The sequence below is a fragment of the Corvus kubaryi genome, unplaced genomic scaffold (genome assembly GCF_017639235.1).
Source record: "Corvus kubaryi isolate FWS band 111438036 unplaced genomic scaffold, C.kubaryi_AGA036_p1.0 37394, whole genome shotgun sequence".
NCBI lineage: Eukaryota > Metazoa > Chordata > Aves > Passeriformes > Corvidae > Corvus > Corvus kubaryi.
The window spans coordinates 3,711-25,838 of record NW_024581133.1 but is presented as its reverse complement, the minus strand read 5'-3'; the positions used below and the strand labels follow the sequence as shown (position 1 = coordinate 25,838).

Sequence of the window (22,128 nt, the reverse complement as noted above, 5' to 3'; positions counted from 1 at the left end):
CCGCCCCGCGCGGCCCCGCTCACCCGCTCCGTGCACCAGGAGCGTCCCCCCCGGCCCCGGCGCCTCGGGCTCTGCCCCGCTCCGGGCGGCACCGTCCCCGCGGCGGCCGCCGCGCCCCCCGGAGCTCCCTGCGGCCGGGCCGGGGCAGGGCGGCCACCCCCGTGAGCCGGTCCCGCCGCCTACCTGAGCGCGGCCCCGGCGGGGACCGGCACGGACGAGGGGCCGCGGCCGCAGCCGCCGGTGACGCCGTCACAAACAACCCGGCCCGGCGCCTGCGCGCGGGGCGGCTCCCGCAGCACCCTGGCGAGCGTAGTCCGCGGCCCGGCGGCCACAGAGCCTAGAGCGGCCCGGGAACCGCAGCGCCCGGGGGACCACAACGCCCGGCCCACCCAGCGGCCCGCCCGCCCCGGGCACCGCCATGGCAACGCCGCGCTGCCGAGCTCGGGCCGAGAGGCCCCGCGGCCCTGGCGCTGTTTGTGCCAGGCGGAGGCTGCTCAGAGGCCCCTTCAGCGCGGGGCTGTGCTGGTGTAATCAGGGGAGAGCCGGGCACAGGGGCAGCCAGCTCTGAGGAGACGCGCTCCGTTACATGCCAGTAACGCTTGTACTAAGGGAAAGGAAAAAACAAAACAACCACCACCCACACCTTCACCCCCCCAAAAGCCAACCAAACAAACAAAAAGCCCCACCAAAGAACACTCCAGAACACGCCCCTCTCCCCCAAAAAACCCCAAAGGTGCTGTATATGGAGGACAAATCTTTGATTCTTCTAGTCTCAGGTGGAAAAACTCTGATGACTGGGAATTAACTAGTTTGGAAAGTCTCCCCAAAGCACAGGCCATGCTGCTTCAGGAGAAACTGTCCCAACAGCCACTCGGACTGGGGGTAAGGCAGCTCCTACCCCCACCCACGCTCCTAGACCACATCTCATCAACAGGCATTGTACAAACAGAGCAGGTCCAAAATCCCAGAGATTTAGACCCCAACAGTGCTCTGATACTGGATCAAAAAATAAATGGGAGATGACAACAACAGGCCTCAATTAATAAAGTCAATGTCTTACTCAAATTTTATCTAAGGTAGCAACTTAAATGTCGGCTTCATGCCTTACATGACTGAGAAACAAAAAAGCCCTCACTGCACCTCTGAAGAACAGCAGGTTGTAACTGGCTCGCTCAGCAGCACTAAGGGAGGTACAGAACAAGAAGTATTTGTCATATGATAACTCACTCCCTGCAGAAGAATAAAAATAGAAATAAAAATAAAAATAAAAATGCATGTGAACATGAGTGAGGAAGCACAGTCACCTGGACATTTCTTTAGGGCTCTATTTTTTATATTCCTGAATCTTAGAAAAAAAGGTCAAAACTAAATCAAATCACCCAGTCTCACTCTATTCTTACTCTCATTCATATTTTTATTATCCATACTAATTATTTCTGCCACACATATTAAGGTATTTTCTATGCTCAAGATTATCACTAGTGTAGAAATTGATGTAAATTTCAAATTTTACCATCCTTCATAGTCATTATGAGTCAAATTATCACTGTCCACAGTTTATTAAATAAGGTCAAAGTGTTAAGTTCCTCACTCTCCACCCTGCATGTATTTCAATACACATCTTGAGCAATATTTGCTCTGACCACAAACAGTTAAACTTGAAATCCTTTTCCCTGTTAGTTGAAAGGTGACTAAAATGGGTTGAATAAGAGGTACTTTTCTCCCATTGGCAGTGCCTCTCGTCCTTAGCCCTCACTTCCGCTCCGCAATTATATAAAAGAAAACAGCAATATCTGTACGTATAGCATTACACTCAGCTGAGGCACTCAAACTGCTGCACTGCCCTCCTTCCAGCTGCTATAAAAAAGGTATTTTCAGCCCCCTCCAGTGCAATGCAGTAGTTATCTGTAGGAAAGCAGGGCAGCAGCTACCCCAGACATTTCTGACTCACCTCAGCACTCCTCTCAAGGCTCAAAGTAAAACAGCTGGAAGCAATGCCTGCCACCTTCTCCCTGTTCCAACACTATAAAATTCACACATAATAACACATATCTGCATAATAAATACTTTATTATAAAGACAGAAATCAGTCATAAATGGTATTCAGGAAAGAGACTGATGTAGAAAATTCAGAAGTCTGCTAAAACTGCTATTGAAAGAAGTGTAGTTGAAATGGTCCCACTTTGGAAAGAACACTTAACGAAAAGGAACTGCTTCAAGTCAAGGGTTTCAGATTGTCAGAGTAATACAGATGCTTAAAAAAAAAAAAAGACAACTTTGTATCAAAACTATGTAAAATATACCTAATCGTGTTTATAATACTATACTTTCCAATAATAGTAATTACTATATCCAATCTTTTACCAATTTTGTAAGTGTTCCAAGTGAAGCAGAAAAATGTCTAGGTAACACACACTGAAGAGAAGTAAGATTCCTTCTGGTGTCCTCAAAGGCATCAAAGAGTTTCTTCATGTTTTTTTCTTTAATTAAGAACTTTGCATTGTTTCTTGAATTAGATGTCGAATCTTCTCAGCATCTTTTTCTATATTTTTATTTTTAGGATCAATCTTGAGAGCTGCTTCATAATCCCGGAGACCTAATATAGATACATTAATAAGAATATCAATCAATAATGCAAGAGCATCCTCTTTAGCAACTAACTGGAAATAACTACTCCCCAGTCATATGCATAAAGTATTGATCTTGAAGTTTGTTCTTGAGTAAGATGGAATAAGAATGACGTAAGTTTAACTTTGTCAGTAAATAATTTATATTTTGTTTATCTTATTTCACAAAACATTTCAGTGGAAACACTCTACTACATAAACATTTTCAGGTTTTGAAACATGAAAACAGAGCCTCTTCACTCACATACATATACTCCGATATATATGTGTGTGCATGAGGGGACTGTTCTAAAGTGTTCTACAGAAGAGAGAAAATGATACTGTGTGAAAATAAGAAAAAAAAAAAAAAAGACGTGAACTGTGAGAACAAGAGTTTGGGGGGAAAATAACAGATCATGAGTACAGGAAGTAAAATCATGCTTAAGTTTAAGTCTTTTTTATCAGGTTTCGAAGTGCAAATGAAGCCTAAAGGGATGACCAAGTGATGCCTAAGTAGAAAAAGGTAAGCAATGGCCAAAGCTTAGTATTTCAACACTGACACTTTGAATATTCTTCAATTTCTATTATCAGCTTTCACTTGGAAATTTGCTTTACAAAACTCATCTGATGCTCTTGAGGAACTTAACAGGGACACTGTAAATTCAGGTATTTTCGCACAAAGGACATGTACTTGATGAATCGTATCGCTCAGCAGTATGGGTTTCTTACCTCATTTTACAAAGATGTTACAAAGCACTTCACAAGTATTTTAGAAATATTTCAGGTTTTTTTCATTTCTTCAATGGAAAAACTCCTTAAATTAGGAGTGCAGTCCATTTTCTCCAACTTGTAAAGATTTTTCAAGTGGAATTACAATTATCGAGTAAATTAAAAAAAAAAAAAACTGCTAAAGAATGTGGTGTAAGGTTCATAACAAACAGACACAGATTGTATAGGCCTTCTTCAAAGTCACTCCTGAAAACATAAAGGTGTGAACAGCCTCATTGAGCTAAACAGAGTTACGTGTATGTCACTATAAATTCCTGTGCATGTTTTCATAGAACAAAGGCCTCACCTTCAGTGTATAATTCCAGCTGACAAAACGCTGTTCCACGTCTCACATGGGCTTTCATTCGAGCGTTCTCGTTATCAGGAACAGGTGGTGTCAACAGTTCTAGTGCCTTTACAAAGGAGAACATCCAAAAGTATTTGTAAGTAGATTTTCAATAATTTGGGTTTTTTTTCTAATTTATAAACACTTCTCTCACCTAATTACTGTTATAATACAGTAACATAGTAACTATTCAAACAGAAAAAGAAAATAGCTATTCAAATTAATTATAATGACTTGTGAATCCAGGCATTAAGATTTGTATCTATCACCCCGGTTTGCCAACTACAGTTACATTGCCATGGCTAAAAAGTGACAAATACCATGCTAAATGTTTATTGCAGTCAAATAACGTATTCTGTTTTCATATATCATATTACATACCACGCTATCAAAAAAAAAAAAAAAAAAGGTAGTACTAAAAAAGTACATGTGTTTTAGTAGTAGTTACTAGAAAAAACAGAAACAAAACCAAAAAAAACCCCAAATTTCAAGACTCAAGTACGTATTAGTTCAAAAGAAGATAAATATTGGAAAAATTTTCCAGACTATTCAGGTGCCATTTGAGATCATTCCTCTCCTTGCACAATAACAGCTGCTAAAACATCAGGACAATACAGCCCTTCTTTAAAAATGTTTGGTTTGTTGGAAGTTTTTTAAGGTAATCCTGCTCATCACCACCACTTTTTTTTTCCTTCCAACCAAATGAAGCACACCACAACCTAATAGAAAACGTATGTGTATACTTTGGTTTTGTTTTTCTCTGCTCCAAGTTGTGGGTTTTTTCAAGTGTACATACTGCCACAATATTGTTATCTTTAAAGAAACATACTAGCCAACATATGGCCATTTGTCACAAACGTGTGGAAGCCTGGTTTAGGTTTTATTTTATTGCCATTTTGTTTTAAATTTCTGAAAGTTCATTAATCACCATCAAATTTTAATATTTCACCATGGCTTCATTATATCAAGTTTGAATTTTAAAATTTTGAATTGCACTAGTATGTATTTACAGATCTGCTTAAAACAGAACCATCACAGTAATAAATCACATTAATGTATAAGATGACAGCCTGAGGTCCTGGATTTTTATACCTTAGAGGAATCTTCGATAGCTTTGTGTAAATTTCTCAGTTTAAGGTGGCAAGCGGCACGGTTCAGGTACAGCAGGGGAAGTTTATTGTTCAGCCTCACTGCGAGGTTATACGCGTTTACAGCCCCAAGGTAGTTTCCCATTGCAAACATTTTGCTAAGTATTAAACGAGAAGTGAAACATGCACTTTAAAGAAGGGCATAAATACAAAATAAACACCTACTTATTGTTAACTCATTTTCAAAAATTTGAATTTTTAGCATATTTTCCTTTGAAATGCCCCTTTATAGCCTTTTCTGAGAACGACATAGCTGAAGTTCAGTGCACCTTGACGCTGACAATATAGCTGAGATACACAACAAAAATAGTCACTGCTTACAAGCAATGAAGAACTGTAGGAGTGGACACATTTATTTAGACACAGGATTAATTTTGAAAGCTTTGTATATCTGATTATGATTGCCTAATCAAACCTTTCTGTATAGCACAGCTCTATAAATAAACCAATATTTGTATCAAATTCCTAAAGTTTGTTTTAGACAGATGTTTAACCTCTCACTAAAACAGTACAAATGAAATTAAATCCACCTAGGTATGATAGTGCATTGCCTCAACTGTCTTCAAAGATGAATATGCATAGTGTGTTTACAATGATTTTGTTCATCAAGAGCTTCAACAATTGCATCTCATGATTTATCAGATTCTGACCCCATAAGTTGTCAATAAAATCTCTAGTACGACTGCCATGACTACTCTAGACGGTCACCATCTGCGTCTAGGATAAACAGAATATACCAAAACTAAACAGCAGACAAACACCATATAACTAATTAATTTTTAATACATCTTCAAGCAGAATGCAACTTACTTTCCTTTGTCCTTTAACCAATCTGTATTCTTCTCCTCTTCTTTTAAATCTTCCAGCTCAGATAAATCAGAATTTATTCTTCTTCGAGCTTCTGCTTGTTTATGTAGCCACTGTAAATAGAAAACGTGCAAGTATTACTTCTGAAGCAAAAATGCAAATCCAGAAAAGGATTTTATTTTCATGTCTTCACTCATATTTATCCAAAGAATTCTATTGACCACATATTTTGGACAGAGGGAAATATTTAATAGTATCCAATACGAAAAACTTCAAAGTTTCCCCGAATATTTTATTACCAAGAGAAGTTAGGTTACCACATCCCTAATACATTTTTGTTTACTTATTTGTTTTGATCTTTCAAAATTACTTTGTGTTCATTGAATTGAGCTCAAAAGAGCTAACTGTGAGCTTCTTTTAAGACAGAACTTAAAGAATCTTAAATATAAGAGTTAAGATATTTCAAATTTTTTACTTCAAGGAATTAAATAAATATTGCTGCCTTTTCTCCCCCTCCCAAAAAAGCAACAAGTTATTTATTAATCTGCACAACCACATGGTGAAAATAATTTTTATATAAAATTGTTTCTTTATATCTTATTTTAAATAAAACAGTCTTCCTTGAAAAATAAGGATATTGCACAGGTAACATTCCTTGGCACAGATACAATTTTTTTCAACCTTCTGAATACACAATAAATAATTCCCCACCTTACCTCCTCCTCTTCTGCAACACGAGATTCTCGCAGAGCTGTGGGAAAAACTCGTGGTGTAAAGCTGACTTTAATTGTAGCTGCAGCTCGGGGAGCTGGTAACTGTTCTTCCTCTAAATTCTGTGAAAATATACTACAGGAACCATGACCTATGAAGAGAGTTAGAGCACTGGAAATGAAAAATGAAGCAAAAGATTTTTCTGATTTTCTACCAAAGTCCAAAGTACATCCGATTTAGAAATGTGGCATATTAGAATTAAACCTTTAATAGTTTGAGAAAAGTTTAGACTTGTTCTTTTGAAGGGAAGGTTCAAACAATGCTTCTTCTTAGTGTAGCCAGTAAATAAATGGAATGATTCAGCATCTGTCACAAATTAAGTTAAGCTCCTCTTACACCTCTCTGTTGCTTGTGTGATGCTGTGATGGGGCAACAATGAGAGCTAAAACTAGCCTATCAAAGCAAACAAACAAAAAATTAAATGTCTTCTGTTGATTTAGTTGCCTGAATTGCCATGGAGCCAAGACATAGGACAGAGAGAGCAAAAGGAGATTGAATATTTCTATGAAATCTAGCAGTTAGGTAACTGGGTAACAGGAACCCCACTCCCAGAAAGCCCACATTACACTATCAGAAAGGCACTCTGATTTACTTTTCTAAAGCTTAGAACAAAAACCCACCCTTGTATTTCCAAAGACTTAATCAAGAGCTAAGAACTCATGTGCTTTAGCTCAATAAATTGCCTGAAAATAACCATTTTTAAATAACTGCAAACTACAAGAACCGGTGCAGTAAGGTGGAGACAAAGATGAATGATGCATTAGAAACATCTAGGAATAAAGTTATACCTACACTTTAAAGAATTATAAAGTACAGTTCAATTATACAACCTTTTGTGGATTTGAGTCTGATATTAGAAGCTCCTTCATTGGGAATCCTACTTTTGTTCATTTTTTCATTTTTTCTCTCCTTTAATGGCTTTATTTCTTGATGTAATTCCTCTTTTTTTCGTACGCTCTTGTATTTATCAGCATATTTTTGTTGGTTTTTCCAGAACTCCAACTCTTTAGCGACCTTCTGCCGTTCCTTTTCTTTCAGATCTTCAATTCTTTTCCTTTCTGCTTCCTCTAGCTATTTGAACAAAAAAGCCCTATGAGATACATAACATCTGATAATACTAACATGACTAAGTTCAAGTTACCATTATTTTCCCAGTTTCATATCCCAAGCATGGTGTAACCGATAATGTGACCATACAAGCTGAGTTAATTAAGATGTTTAAAAATGACCGTGAGAGTAAAGATTTCTGATTAGCTTTTAGAAATCTCATTTTTTAAACTATTTTACTAACAACCCTAAGGTACAATCCAGGAACACTCAGAAATAAGTTTCACTTCTAAACAGTGAAAATCCTAGCCATGTTCCAATGTACATCTCTGGAGCATACAGACATGCAAAATATATGCGATCATTTTAATACACTGTTTCTTATTTATCCTCTTCTCTTTGAGATTATTACACATGCAGAATAGGTACAACATTGCAACTAAGACAGTCACTAACTGTAGCTCATTTTGGTCCATATTGCATATACAATCCTAAAATTTTATTGCGCACTTCAGAGAAATACTTTGAACACAAGTGAAGTGACCAGACTTTTAACATACATAAAAATTTTGAGAACATATCTTAAAATATACATAAAAAGCAGAATAACAGAGATACAAACACACAAAACACGAAAAACAGCAAGTCTGATGTAAAATACAACAACAAATAAATTTTTTTTTTTTAAATCAGTATTTTTCACATTGCTAAAGGTCTAAACACCTGCAAAGGCCACAAAAGACCTTTATTTGGTAATAAATATGTTTTAAGTGCAAAGAAATAACAAGGGTCACCACCACTATATTAAAAATTGGTAGTTCTTGTATTTTTTAAGGTACATTTAACAAAGCATCTGCCAGATTAGTTGGTAGTTGTTTACATGTATGTCTTGTAGAGCTCTTTCTAAACCTACCTTCATTGTGGCCTCCAAAGCATACTTTTTGTGTTCCTGTTTTGTAATTTTTTTTGCTTCTGTCTCCTCTTTTGCCTTTTCTTGGGCTTTTAGAACAGCATTCTCTCTCAGATATTGTAGTTTTTCCTTGCCAGCTTAAAAGAATAAACTGTTTTAGTCACTTAGGCCTGGAGTTCTACTGGTATGTATCATGTTAATGAAAACACGATTTCTTCTGCTATTTTGGCAAAATGCAACACGGTTAAAATTCCACAAAGCAGTGTCTACCAAGCCCATGTCTAGAAGAGAAAAATTAGGATTTGCTTACACACAAAATGTTTTACAAGAAATACTGTTTAATTTCATACATGCTAGAACCAGTAGGTGTTCTTTGTTCTCACATACTTCGTATTTTTAATAATGAACAACGAGGTTGAACCAAGCAGATATCTACCAGCAGAAGTTTCACTGTATGGGTTCCTTACATGCAGGCTTATTTTTAGAGTAGAGAACTTACCGTCTGCTAGAGTTAGGGAATCCCACATGGCCGGTTCTTTTTTATACAAGGTGAAGAAAATGTTTCCATTTCCAATCTTTGCTGTGCTATTTGTGTCATCAATGGGAGCATATAAAATGGCTTCAAATAAAAAGGGAGGGATGCTTACCTATAAAAATATAATTTGTACTAATATTTACTATTTTAAATTAAGTCTCACATATTCAAAACACTCAGCACAAGCATATGGTAAACCTCAAGAAACAGATACTATTGACAGAACTAATCTGCCTTGTATCCACTGTGGAGGTTTGCAGAGGCCCAGAAAAGGTGCTTCCTTCCCGTTAACGGTGGGGCATCACAAAGTAATATATTTTATTAACGAGATCAAAAAAGTTGGTTCTTCAGCACTGCAACAGAAGCCGTGGATTTCAAATTTAGAAATACTATTCACAGTATAAACAAATGTATTAATTCAGTCCATTTATGAGAGTAAAGGCAGCTGGCACCTCTTGAGTAGCAAGAGCATTAGTAGGGAATGAGCAGTGGTAAAGCCATTATCTGCCGCAGGACGGGCGTTTAACAGCCTGCAGCACAGAGAGGGAGATTATAATATAAAGATAAAGGGTTATGAACTTCAAGAGTTGCCACGGTGTACGGCGCGCGTGCTTTTGAGCAGGGTTACGCAGTAACCCCGCGGCCGCGGCCCTGCGCGGCAGGAGGCCCATGAGGCGAGTGGGGCGCGGTCGCCCACCTTCAGGTACTGCTCGCTGCAGAAGATGTTGGCGGGGGTGGCCCGGGCGCCGCGCAAGGGCAGCGAGAGGTACACAGCGGTGAGGGTCTGGCGCCAGCTGTGCTCCCGCAGCCACACCGGCATCGCCGCGACCGCAGGAGCTCCCCGGGGCCGCTGCCCGGCCTCAGCCGCCGCGGCCCCGCGGCGCACGCCGGGAGCTGTAGTCCCGAAGTGCCTGAAGGCCGCGGGCCCGGCTCTGGCTGTCAGCACACACAGCTCAGCACAGCAGGAAGGAATGCAGCTCGTATCATCCACATACTTTTCTATAGAAAGACAAAGTGCTGGCAATGTAGGATTTCTGGCAAAAAACTATCAAAAGTTGAGGACGGATTTGATTGATACACAGAACCACAGAATGGCTCAGGTTGGAAGGAACCACAGCGGGTCCATCCAGTCCAGCGTCCCTGTTCAAGTAGGGTCATCCGAGAGCACATGGCAAAGGATTGTGTCCAGATGGTTCTGGAATATTTCCAGTGAGGAAGACTCCACAGCCTCTCTGGGCAGCCTGTACCCACACAAAAGTTCTTCCTCAGTCCAGGTGGAACTTCCCGAGCATCAGTTTCTGCCTGTTGCCTCTTGTTCTATTTCTCAGAACCACTGAGAAGAGCCTGGCTCCATCCTCTGGCACCTCCCTTCAGACATTTATACACATTGGTGAGGTTCCCTCCCAGTCACCTCTTTTTGAGGCTAAACAGGCCCAGCTCCTTCAGCCTGTCCTTGTAAGAGAGATTCTCCAGACCCTTGATCAATTTGGTAGCTCTCTGCTGGACCTGCTCCAGGAGCTCCATGTCTCCTGTCCTGAGGGGCCTGGAACCGCACACAATACTCCACCGGTGGCCTCACCATGGCTCAGCAGAGGGGCAGGATCACCTTCCTTAACCTACTCAGGCAATGCTGGCACTGAAACTTCCACACGTCCCGTAAAAATAACTGGGTCATACTGGCAGCCCCATGCTATTGCTGAGCAATACTGTCTGTTGTACTGTCTCTGCCAAAAACTCAGGAGGTAATTTGCACATTACCACTCCACGTTTCTCAAACAAACTGTGACACTGTATCTGCCAAAATAAAGTCTAGCATATTGAAAGCAACCGCTTCTGGAGAATATGGCCTGAAAGACGAGCCAAACACAGCTGGATAAAAATGCATGTATGTTTGAGTTCCTCAAAAGTACACAATTACCTAGAACTATTAGGAAAAATCTAGAACCAAAAAGTCTAGTTTTCCCTCTTTCTTTTAAAATAAGACCAAGAATAATGGAGTTTAACATGGCACACATTAGCTAGGATTTCTGATGTGCATCACTGAAGATTTAATTTCTATGTTAAGATTTAATTTTTATGTTCTATTACTTATAACACACAGCAATATTCAAATAGTAGAGATTACTTTTAAGTACTGTATATATATATACAACTGGGCATCGCAGAGATTTAAAATCTTTTCAGAGCAAGAAATCCATCACAACTCGTATGATTTCTGGGTTATTCTTCACCCTCGCTCACCCACATCAGTATCATCTGGAAGAATCCTTGCACAGACTAGAATATGAGAATTGAATGAAATTCTTCTTTCCAAGAACATTCAAAGTACATAGCAGCAGCAGCTGGAATGCTTATAATGTAATAGTAACTCAAAATCTCTTACCACTCCAGAATGAAGCTCTAGTGAGCCAGAACGCATCCTTCAGTTACGGAGAGTTCATTCACAGACAGTAAAGCACAGGTCTTCTGCCTTGGTCACCCAGGTGTAATTTTTAGTTTAATCACAGAGAATACACTGAAATGAAGCAGCTTAGTATTTATTCCTGCTAGAAGGACTATACCTTGCATACATGCTTTACAAAACGGGGCACAGTTATGGTTACCAGTATTTGTCTTCTCAAATTACACAAAAGAGCTCCAATACATCAACCATACAGTCTATTTACTTAAAAGCTACATCTGCAATGCAAAGCTTGTAGGAGACAGTAAATATCACTGACACATTTTTATGTCAAAGTAGCAGATTTAGCTGCTAGAGGACACAAAAGGGACTCAGCAAGGTCTTGGATCAACCTTAAAAGTTTTGAATTGATGTGTAGGTTCAGAAACACCACCTCTGTCCCACATACTCCACACCACAGCCTTACCTGTGAGTAAGCACTCTCACTGTGACACACTTGCAAAATAAACAAGAGACACCCATGCATAATGGTTCTTCTGCTGGCACTAACTTTATTGGTCAAAAGTTTGCAGTGCAAGAAGATAAATTTTTCCATTGAAAATCTGATTCCTAAATTCCCATCTCCTATGATATGAAGGATGCAGATTTATGTTCCAGACAAACCTTAATAATATTAATATTCTGGACCTTCCAGCTGCCTATATACACATATATCTGTTCTGGGGTTATTTCACTTCTAATGCCTTCAGAAGTTTGAATATATGGGAGAAAAAAAAAATCCGTTAAATAGCTTACATTTTCTTATCTTTAATTATTAACCTTTTTTTCTCCCATCCCTTCTAAATTCTCTCTCATTTCTCTCACCCCTCCATATCTTTTACAAATAGCAGAAACATTTTATGAGACTCTGTTTATTCCAACTGTTTCATGTACGTGGCTTGGGACCATCTATATCAGTTACTTTTAAAAATTATTGGTAAGGCAGTGATGTGGTATGTGTTTGTTCTGGTATTTTAACTAACAGGAAGAGCTTAGTAATAATTTTATAAATTGGAATAAATAATTCTTTGTATAATCATTTCCCAAGTACAGAAAGTTATTAAAAAAACATCTATTCAGGAAAAATGGTGCTTGAGCCTTCCCTCCCATCCTACAAGGAAAGAAATGGGGCTGAAGGCACAAGACCTCTTCCCATCTGCTTTGAAGTTACTGCCGATTAACACCTTTACAGAACAGCAGAGCTCTCCAAGAGAGGCAGGAGCTGTATTTTCTGATCCATATGACCTCATGCTGCTCCTTGCAGGATTACACCTAATCCAAATGCATTCTCGCAGACGGAACATTAGAAGAGTCCGTCTAGGCATTACATCATCTTCATAAAGTCAACAGGCAACTTCCCCTCAAAAACTATCTTTATTTTAAAGGAAACTGAAACCAGACAACAGAAAGCAACAAAGTTACATACAGTGCTGGACAAAGTCTACCATATACATGTTTCAAGAACACTTGAATCAGATTCTGATGTATGTTCTTCTAAAAGGTAAAAATATCATATCATTATTAACAAAAAAGAAAATTAAATGTCAACAATCTTAATCAGCTTATATTTTGCATTGTTTGGATGGCAGTAGATTGGTAACTTGTCTTTTTCTACTCACTTTTAACTCTAAAAGGAGAATGTGGACAAAAATTTCCAAGTTAGAAGGCCCACAGCGCCTGCTCTAAAGGCCACAAACAAAAACTTGGAGGAAAGACCACGTTTTAAATAAAAATCCCTAATAACTTTGTATTATTTCACATTTCAGAAAAAAAAAATAACAAGAAAGAAAAAAAAAAAAGGAAAGAAAGAAGAAGTATATTAAGAGCTTGCCCTCCTTATATGGAAGTCCAGATTCAGGCCATTCTGTAGAGGAAAACATGAGTGTCTAGGAACAGACAGGACATCTCTCATAACTCCAATCCCAAACTGTCTTCAGTACAGCAATTCCTGAAATACAGTACACAAATCTCCAAGTAAAAAGGTGGGGTTGGATCAAAAAATTATTTTGAGACCATTTGTTTGAACGTGAAAAGGAAAATTAATCACGTATGGTAAACAATGCAGAAATAGGTATTCTCTGTGGTGTTGGGATAAGCCATTTCTAAACCAGGAGACTAATAAGGGTGCCACTGAAAACTTTAAGCTAGAGGCAGCACCTCTAAGGGCCTGAACACCACTCAGAACTAATTACCTCAGAACTGATGACACACAGCACTAGGCCATTAAAGGGACCTTTCTTTTCTTCTACATAAAGCGTAAGTTATCACCTCCATATAAAGAAGTGAATGTGCATAACTCAAGGTGTAGTGTAGGACAGTTATATTGCCTTGAAGAGTTCTGCTAAGTACACTTAGTTTCCAATTTTAGGGAAGAGTTTATTCTAACATAGAAAGCTTCTGACAAAACTTAGCAACTGCAGAACAACTTTAAAATACATCCAGTTCTACATCCTCCTGTATATATCTAATCACATCCAACAGACAAAAAAATTATATGACTTCTAAACAGAACAAAAAAATCATATGTTCTGTAAAACAAGTAAAGAGCGTTAGAATAGAATTTTCACGCCCAAGAGCTGATTACCAAATGTTCACCCATTTATCAGTGGATAATATTAAGAAATTCACATTAAGTAAGGGCAACAAGATGATAATGCGTATCAGTGCTGTGTGTTCTGAAAGGTACTCAGTTTTAATTATCATGAATTGCTACCATCTATCATACCTCATTCTACGCAAGATACCACACCAGCTACCAATCCGTAAACAATAATATTTCACATACTTCATAGAGTAGCTTAAAACACATCATGGCATGAAATAATTTGTATTACATAGTAATTTAATCCCTGGCCACAGGGTTAATGTTGGACAAAGTCTGGAAACTTTTCCAATTTGAATTACATACATTAACTTTGTCACACACCACAGCACTAATGCATGTATTACTTCAGACATGCTCTAATTTAAAATCAAAACAGAAAAGTTGTTGCAAAAATACATGTCACCAATGTGGAACACATTCAAGATTGTATAAAAAGTACTGAACTGATATCCCAAAACAGGTATATTTAAGCAGTACATAAGGAAAGATTAGTTTTAATATGAAACAGTCATTTAAGTCACATACAACATGATAAGAAGCATGACTTCCTTTTTTAAAAATGCTACACCAATACTTTTACTGACAGGCAATGCTTATTTATAAAATGAAAGGGATATATTTAATGCAGATGTGTTACTGTATTAAGTTGGAATAAAGACAAATGTTAAAAAGGTGCTACATTTTAACACCACCAATTTTGTAAAAATCTCAAACCATAAAAGCACTTCACTTGCAAATATCACAGGCCCCAAACTGCAAACACTTTAAAACATTCTTGACTGTGTGCATGCAGTTTCACTGACTTCATTAATTCTCCCATGCTTGAAATGAAGCCTGAAAAATGTTATTACAAAACTGGTTCTTAGATTAAAAACTTCAGAGGTCACAAAGTATAATCTTCTTTGAGCAGCCCCCAAAATTATATTTTTGTTTTAAGTAGAGCAAACTTCATACTTTGCTCTAGCTTCTTTCATCTGAAGATCTCAAATAATAACTAGGCCTCTAAACAACCTTTGGAAGTAAGCATCAGGTCCATCTTCTGAAAGAAGAGACAGGCACAAAGAGTCAACCTGCTTGTTTCAAGTTGCAGAAGGAATGACTAAACCAGCAAGAAACAGGATTTTTGCTACCTGCCCTCTAGTCTGTATACAGCACTGTCACTTACATGTTTTCTGATTTAAAATTGGTCACTAGCAGAGAAGTACACAGTACCAGTACCAAAGGACAGTAAAATCCAAGTTATACCTATTTATTTCAGCCTAGGGGGAAAAAAAATTTGGGAGCAATAAAAGGCTGCATTTCTGTCCATGACCAGAAATTATTTGAAAAGGACACAGGCATTTCCCATAAAAATGTTAAGGTTTGCAAGATTTACAAAATCTTTGCAATATTTTTGGTGTGCAGCACCAGTACAGTCTAAATCACCAGTAATGAAAGAAGCACATGAGAGTTCAATACAAATTGTTTCATAGAGAGTATTACAAAAAACCTCACCTACTCTAGTAAGCCCTCCCACCCATCCTCCCTCCCACCCATCATTCTAGAACTAACTTCTAATGCTAATCAGCTGACATTCTCCTAGTACCTTACTAATCAAACATGACTGCTGTTTTTCCTGTGCATACTTGAACTACTACTAGTCAATACATGCAGAGAAAACCAAAATATAACTGCTCTCTAGATAAAAAGTTCAAGTATGCCAAGAGCATATCAGTAGGGCAAGCATATTGGCTGGATGACTTCTGGAGATCCTTGTCAGTCATATCTCTAGGATCAGTGCACTAACAAGCGTGGGGTGGGTTTTTAATTTGTTTTTATTTGATATAATTGACATTTGCTAATGCCTTGAGCTTACAGGTTAATAAATGCAGAAAATTTACCGGGTTACAAACCCAGTATAGTATCAGTTTAGAAAAACCTAAAATCAATTGTTAGAATAAGTTTCACAAATACACAATTTAAGGCTTTATAAAATGATATTCCAGTTGATTTTAAGTTTATAAGAACACCCTATTTAAATACTAATATCCTGACTAACTTCATGTTGGGTCGAGGAAGAGATTAAGAAATACATGGCTATTTTAAATACAATGTCCGTTCCAAAATGTTAAAACATTAATTGGACTTCCGAGAACAAATGCCCCAAAAATCTTCTCACAAGAGGCATGGGATGTGGGAGTGGGAAAGGTAACAATATCATCATTGGAGCTTTTGCTGAATTTTCACTGAGCAAGATTTTTATTTCATTTACATTACTGTAGGTGTGAACCAGCTCCATTACATTCACAGTGCAAATTGTTGCAGAAATTAAACCGATTCCCAGAGGAACTAATCTATCTAAACAAGGTTTGGCTTAATTGCTACTTCAGGTACCAAAAGCAAATTCAAACAGTCTGTCAGTTATTAGGAAAACTACTGAAGAATAAATCTCCTCTAACAGAGGTTGTTGCTTGTTTGTTTTTTTGTTGTCGGTTTTAAAATCACACCTCTAACACAACAAGATTAAGTCTAGTTAATGTAATAAATTAAAGCTACTAGTGATTAAAACAGAAGCTCTGGATCTATCTTACACTTTACATCTCCATACAGGAAAATTCCCAAGATATGGAATATGTCACTTACACTTTAGACATCATTTTCTTTTTCCTGAAGAGAGGCAAGCCAAAAAAAAAAAAAAAAAAAAAAAAAAAGGCAATACTGCACTTACACAGCAAAACTTTTCACTTTTAAAATAAAAGTGAAAAGTGTGCGTAGATCCGCACAGTATCTTCCAGGAATGTACCACAGTAGAGCCCATTTAAAATCAAACATGACGGTGAACTATCAAACAGGCCTTACTTTCACTCATTAGCATGGCTTACCATAAAAACTACCTCTTTATTAGATGACTGTATTCTCTATAAACTCCTATATCCCTCATCATCACAGACCTGAAAAATTTATCACATTAAGGAACTATGACTAGTACCTGTGAGCTTGACATATGATTTAATTGCTGTTTAAAGACTGCTTCCAGAGCAGTGGTACATATTACAAGCAGAATCTGTTATTACAGTGCCTCTTTTTATTAATTCAAACCAATATTTCTCTCTAAAGAAACTTTTTCAGTTGCGCATGCAACTTTATCGCACTGCTAAGGCTGAACTGTTCAAGGCTAGATGCTTCCCAACACTCAAAAAAGAAGGGGAGTTATTTTTGAGATCAAGAATAAGATCAAATTAGCCTTATTAAAATAGAATTTCCTAGCATCACACAAGAAGCTCTAGTGCCATTCGTACTTGTCAGTAGGATATCAGGTTTAGCAAAGGAGCTAAACTTCTGACTACTTAGTTCTGATGTGAGCAAAACTCACCTGATATCGCAGCTGTATTTCTTTTCTTCAGCTTAGATTTCCCACCCCCTCACTGAAAGACTGGCAGAGGCAGTGGTGGGAATTTAGTTTTAAGACTTTGCTAGCCAAATTATAATGCAATTCAGAGCCTGTGCAGAGCACACTCCATTGCCTTGCCCCCTCCTTCACGCCAAGTGGACTGTGTAAGCTCAGGGTGACTGAGTAGGCTGTAGCTGACAGCCCTAGAAGCTGGCCAGGATTTTCCGTGCACTAGTTCATTCACAGTTCTCAGGCAGCACTGAGGCAGGAGACTGGAACCATCAGCGAGAAAGAATGAGAGAGAGGTGCATGACTGCACAACCGTGACAGATGCAAAGACTGTATCCCAAGGTATGCCCTCAAGATAAAAGATTTAAGGTTATATGTGCAACCCTAGTTTTGGCATTCTCTAGATTTAAAGCAGTGGACTTCATAAACTTGATGTGTTCTTTTTCCAATTTAATCCTATTTTGCAACAATTTCCAAATAATGCAAGACCTAGCAAGAGCCTTCAGCAAGTAATTGCTGAGAAGTCAAAAGAGATTATTGCCTTTTCAAGGAAACAGAAATGTGTAATAGTTAGCGGGTTTCATTGTGTTACTAAGCAGGAATTCATGATTTTTGAATAGCACATTAATGCTTTCCTTCAAAAGTAGGAAAAAGCATATACAAAATTCTCTTTATTTACCCTAAAGTAACAACTATTAGTACTGCACATTCCTCCATGTCATCTCCACTATATTCAGAGAAAGGCTAGCAAGAACATCAATAACAGACATTCACGCCAAAAGAAAAAAAGAAAGTAATGAGTACTTGCAAATATAGTACCATTAAAACCAAGCACTAGATGCTAGTGTTAGTTAACACATTAATACACACTAGCAAATTAGGGCTATTCATTCAGGCACATTTTTCCTTCAATAATATTGTCAACGCTCACCCTACTTCCGATCAGTTGTCAGTTACAGTTTAATCAGAAATAAAAAATATTCCATCCTGTAAAACATTTGGACACATAAAACTAAGAGTACAAAAGCTGAGATGAAAGTTTATGAATGAAAACAATTACGGAAAAATAGATGACAGCAATCAAACACAACTGATTGTCTGCAGAAAGTGAAGTACCCAATTTGTAACTGAATTTTCGTAGCAAGTATTTCCTCCACCAGCACCCATTCAGGCTGTCAGCCTTCTGTGTTCAGCGCAGGCGGTCCCGCAGTCTCTCTCGTGCGCATTAACTGCACGTCCTTGTCAGCCATGCAGGTGTCACAGCCCCACACTGCCGATGCCTCTGCTGTGAGAAGGCCATAGGCTGACTCTGTCATGCCTGTACAGATCCGATGGAACCATTTTTGACAAGAGGCTTCACACAGGATGGCGTCCTGGTCATCATTGACCTCGTGTGTACAAATTCCACACGGATAGACGGGTTCAGAGGACGAGTGCCCATGACGACTGGGATGGAGGGGTGTTTTGCTGCTCTTTTCAGAGTTGCATCCTTCAGCAGTACCTCGAGGCTGGCGGGACTTGGTTTGAGTCCCATTTGAGTGGCCAGCATTGGTGTTATCAGCACTATTAGAATGGCTGTTATCCTGATCTACCACACTGTTTCGAGTAACATTCTTCAGGTCACTGTTACCTTGACTTACAATGTCCTCTGTCCTGTGATGATGCTGATGAGCAGCAGTGTTCTGGCTGGATGCTTTGCTTGCACCTTGACTAAAGTCTTGCTTTTGTGCCGATGATTTTGTCTGGTTGTATGCGTTTGGTGGAGGAACAAAAGAATGGTTTGACTCTAGCTGAGAATTTGAAAAATTTGGATTGTTTCCAGGACCAAAGTTAGTTGGCACATCCGGGTGAGGTATCTGACCGGAATGGCCAAAGTTCTCCCCAGGATTTGGCCTGAAATGCTGAGCAGGCATATTGACATTTTGATTTATCTGACCACTGCTATAAGGTGGTTGATTCCCAAAACCCGGGTTCTCGTGTGGACCAAAGCTGAAAGAATGGGGTCGACTAAAACCCATGCCAACAGGGTTTTGAGGAAGAGGATGCGGTTGGTTTCTGAGGGAGTAAGAAGCACCATACGGTGAGGACACTCTGGGCAGCACATGAGGTGGCATTCTGAAAGTATTATAGCCTCCAAAGCCAGGATAACCGGGATTACTGAAATATGGATTTCCTGAAGGAAGTGGTTTATAAGACACAGTATTATAGTTGTCATCAAATGGATTTGCAGCTACAAGGTGGTCAGAGCTTGGGTTCGGTGGTGGAGCGTATTCAGATGGAGGAGGAAATGATGACCCCTACAAATATTTTAAATACAACATTTTAATTAGTTTTAGTATTTCCCTGCAAGACAGACCAACCGCAAAGGTCCTGGATTAGCAATACAACCGCTGAAAGAACTGTTCGGCTGTTGCGTAAAATTCACCCAATGTACCCTGCCAGGCTGTCTGAAATTTCAGTACAGAGGCAGGAGAGGAGCTTGGGCTCCAGATAATGTTGTGATTTGTAGTAGTCTCAGTGTTCTAAAAAAATTGCAGTTGAAAATACAACTTGATCTGTGACTTCTATTTCATAATCTTTTACAAAAGACGAGCAACAATACAGAAATCCAGTCATCACAAACCCATACACAAAGTATTTCCAAACATCGAAGAGCAGATTTGAAGCATTTCCCTAACTTCATTTTGGGTTCACGTTACTGAATATACATGTCTCAAGACACCCCACTTCTATGAGGATATACAAACCTAATGGTACTCTAACTCTAAAAAAGGCATACAGAATATAGGAGTCAGCAGACTGGTATTTTCTGTAGTCTGTGGAATACTCTATGCCGTACATTTCTATACCAAACAGAGGTATCCCTTACGAGCATTCAGCGATTGTGGACAGTCTGCAAAGCACAGTCAGTAGGTACGAAATACAAGGATTATGCTCAGGTTACAGAGCATAATCGAGTGTTTAATGGAGCCCAGAGTCCGTTTAAATGTCACCACTGAAGTTATACAATTGAAATTCATTCTAGGCTAGCCTGTAGGGCACATCTGTTGGGTTCACCCTCACACTAACTGTGCTCACAGAAAGCATTTCCTCCTAAGTGCTAGTAAACTAAGACTTAAAATTTATTAAAAAAAGAAAAAAAATTGCTGCAGTGCAAATTTTGAACCTGGTCAGAAGGAATGGAAGCTAATCTGCATGTCCTCTAGAGTTATTACCATTCTAGAACACAAGGAAACTCCACCAAGAAAGACGTGTGAAACCTTGTAAAGTAACTGAGTATTTCTCAGAGCAGGTTTCCCCGTGACTACTTTAAAACAAAACAAAAATGAAGAAAACAGTTCCACATCCCAATGGACTCTGCATAGGCCTAAGAGAAAGTGATTGTTATGCCTACATAAATAAAATTATTCCCACTGGGCAGTACCAAATTAACAGATACTCTCACTCAAAGCTGAATGAACACACAAAGGAAAACTCTGCACTACAGATATCCAATTGCTTAAGATGTTTTGTATCGAGGCTTTCTTTTCTGGAAAGAAAAACTGCACAGAAATGTCAAATTGCAGGGATTCACTGGAAAGGAGCTCTACCTGCCTCACAGCTTTTGCTTGAAAATCACTTGGGCAGTATGCCAAGAGTTTGGTCAAACATTAACAAACTGTACTGATTCATTAGCCCACAAACCTACACATACAGGAATGCAAGTAGGGAGAGAAGCAGTCTCATGGCAACTACTCCCGCTGTACAGATTTCTACCAATGGCTACAAAGTCATTAAAAAAAAGTCTGTCTCAGAATCAAATCCATATGGTAAAAATACAAGTTGTTGCAGTCTCACTGTGCTCTTCTCTTTATACATCTTTGGCAACTTACAGAGATTAAAATAACTTTGGTGCAAATAACTAGCATTAGGAAGATTTCAACTTCACAGTAAAACCAAAATATTCGGTATGTAGCTGCTATTTGTGACAACCAACCGATACTCTGAACAATGAGAGATAGTCACGCCAGCAAACAACATTCGAGTGCACTACTTATCGAGAATTCAAAAGAAGTAAGGGGAATTTACCTGTGTATTTGCTTTGCGCTTTTTCTTATCGGGGCTTCCAAGCTGAACTCCTGGTCCTCCTAACCCATCCAATCCACTGTCACCACCTACAAGATGTCAATCAGTGCAATAGTGCATTAGTTTTCTTACAGACTGTATTGTAAGTTTGCCAGTAACTGCCATAGCAACAGATATCTGTTACAAATACTGAACTCTGATTGACTCTGGTGCCTTATGTTGCAAGTGCTTAAGGAGCACACATGTGGAGATAAGCTAACAATCTCTCCTATACCGCTGTCTGCTATCACTTCAGTGTCCCATTCTGCTCATTTCCATTGAAATAAACATTTCCATTTATTTTATTTTCATCTGTTCCTTGGTTCTTAACATCTCCACGTCACCAGTTAGAAGTATTTCTTCTTTTTATAACTCATTAAACTTTCAAAAGAACTGCATAAGGCCGTGCCTAAGACTCCGCTCTTATTGAACTTACACAGACACAGCGTTTATCAAACTCAGTGTAGCAATACACAACAGAGTGTTACAATCCCCCGTGAAGGAAAAGCAAACAGTAGTAGATCCGTGAATAAAAACCACTGAGAACCTGCCACGTTGTTTAGACGAACCTCCAGTGTACCAGATCTAAATTTCACTAAATCCAAGACTTGATCAAACAAAAAGACACCTGCCAAAAATAAGAGGGGCTCTAAGTGAACCAG

At 38.9% G+C, this 22,128-nt stretch overlaps 3 protein-coding genes across 10 annotated transcripts in view; all 3 read right to left on the bottom strand.

Annotated features, from left to right (window-relative positions):
* The window catches only part of CCPG1 (cell cycle progression 1), a 22,810-nt gene extending 22,518 nt beyond the window's left edge, over positions 1-292 (bottom strand). For 4 of the 6 annotated variants that reach the window (XM_042039754.1, XM_042039755.1, XM_042039750.1 and 1 more), the window contains exon 1: positions 184-292. The gene's annotated coding sequence lies outside the window, so the exon portion shown is untranslated. Of the gene's footprint in view, positions 1-23; positions 43-183 lie in introns of those variants that run through there. The other 2 variants (XM_042039752.1, XM_042039751.1) reach the window with 2 other exon arrangements.
* A 1,759-nt stretch (positions 293-2,051) lies between these two features.
* On the bottom strand, positions 2,052-11,447 carry DNAAF4 (dynein axonemal assembly factor 4). 3 transcript variants are annotated; one of them, XR_006017890.1, is made up of 10 exons: positions 9,636-10,189; positions 8,903-9,050; positions 8,407-8,540; positions 7,277-7,517; positions 6,392-6,537; positions 5,679-5,788; positions 4,813-4,966; positions 3,682-3,787; positions 2,365-2,596; positions 2,052-2,254 (listed from the first exon to the last, which is right to left on the bottom strand). XR_006017890.1 is itself a non-coding variant. In XM_042039196.1 (9 exons), the coding sequence occupies exons 1-9, from the start codon at positions 11,355-11,357 to the stop codon at positions 2,487-2,489; spliced, it is 1,185 nt and encodes a 394-aa protein (XP_041895130.1). In that variant the 5' UTR covers positions 11,358-11,447; the 3' UTR covers positions 2,052-2,486. The 3 variants fall into 3 exon arrangements, 2 of the variants coding, with proteins under 2 accessions (XP_041895130.1, XP_041895129.1); XM_042039196.1 differs by lacking the exon at positions 9,636-10,189 and adding an exon at positions 11,322-11,447 and having other exon boundaries at positions 2,052-2,596; XM_042039195.1 differs by having other exon boundaries at positions 2,052-2,596.
* A 1,286-nt stretch (positions 11,448-12,733) lies between these two features.
* PYGO1 (pygopus family PHD finger 1) lies at positions 12,734-21,526 on the bottom strand (the record flags this gene model as incomplete). The annotated part of the gene is made up of 2 exons (XM_042039198.1): positions 12,734-19,659; positions 21,431-21,526. Coding segments are annotated over 2 exons (1,218 nt in total), but the record flags the coding sequence as incomplete, so codon positions are not given.
* Between the last annotated feature and the right edge of the window lie 602 nt (positions 21,527-22,128).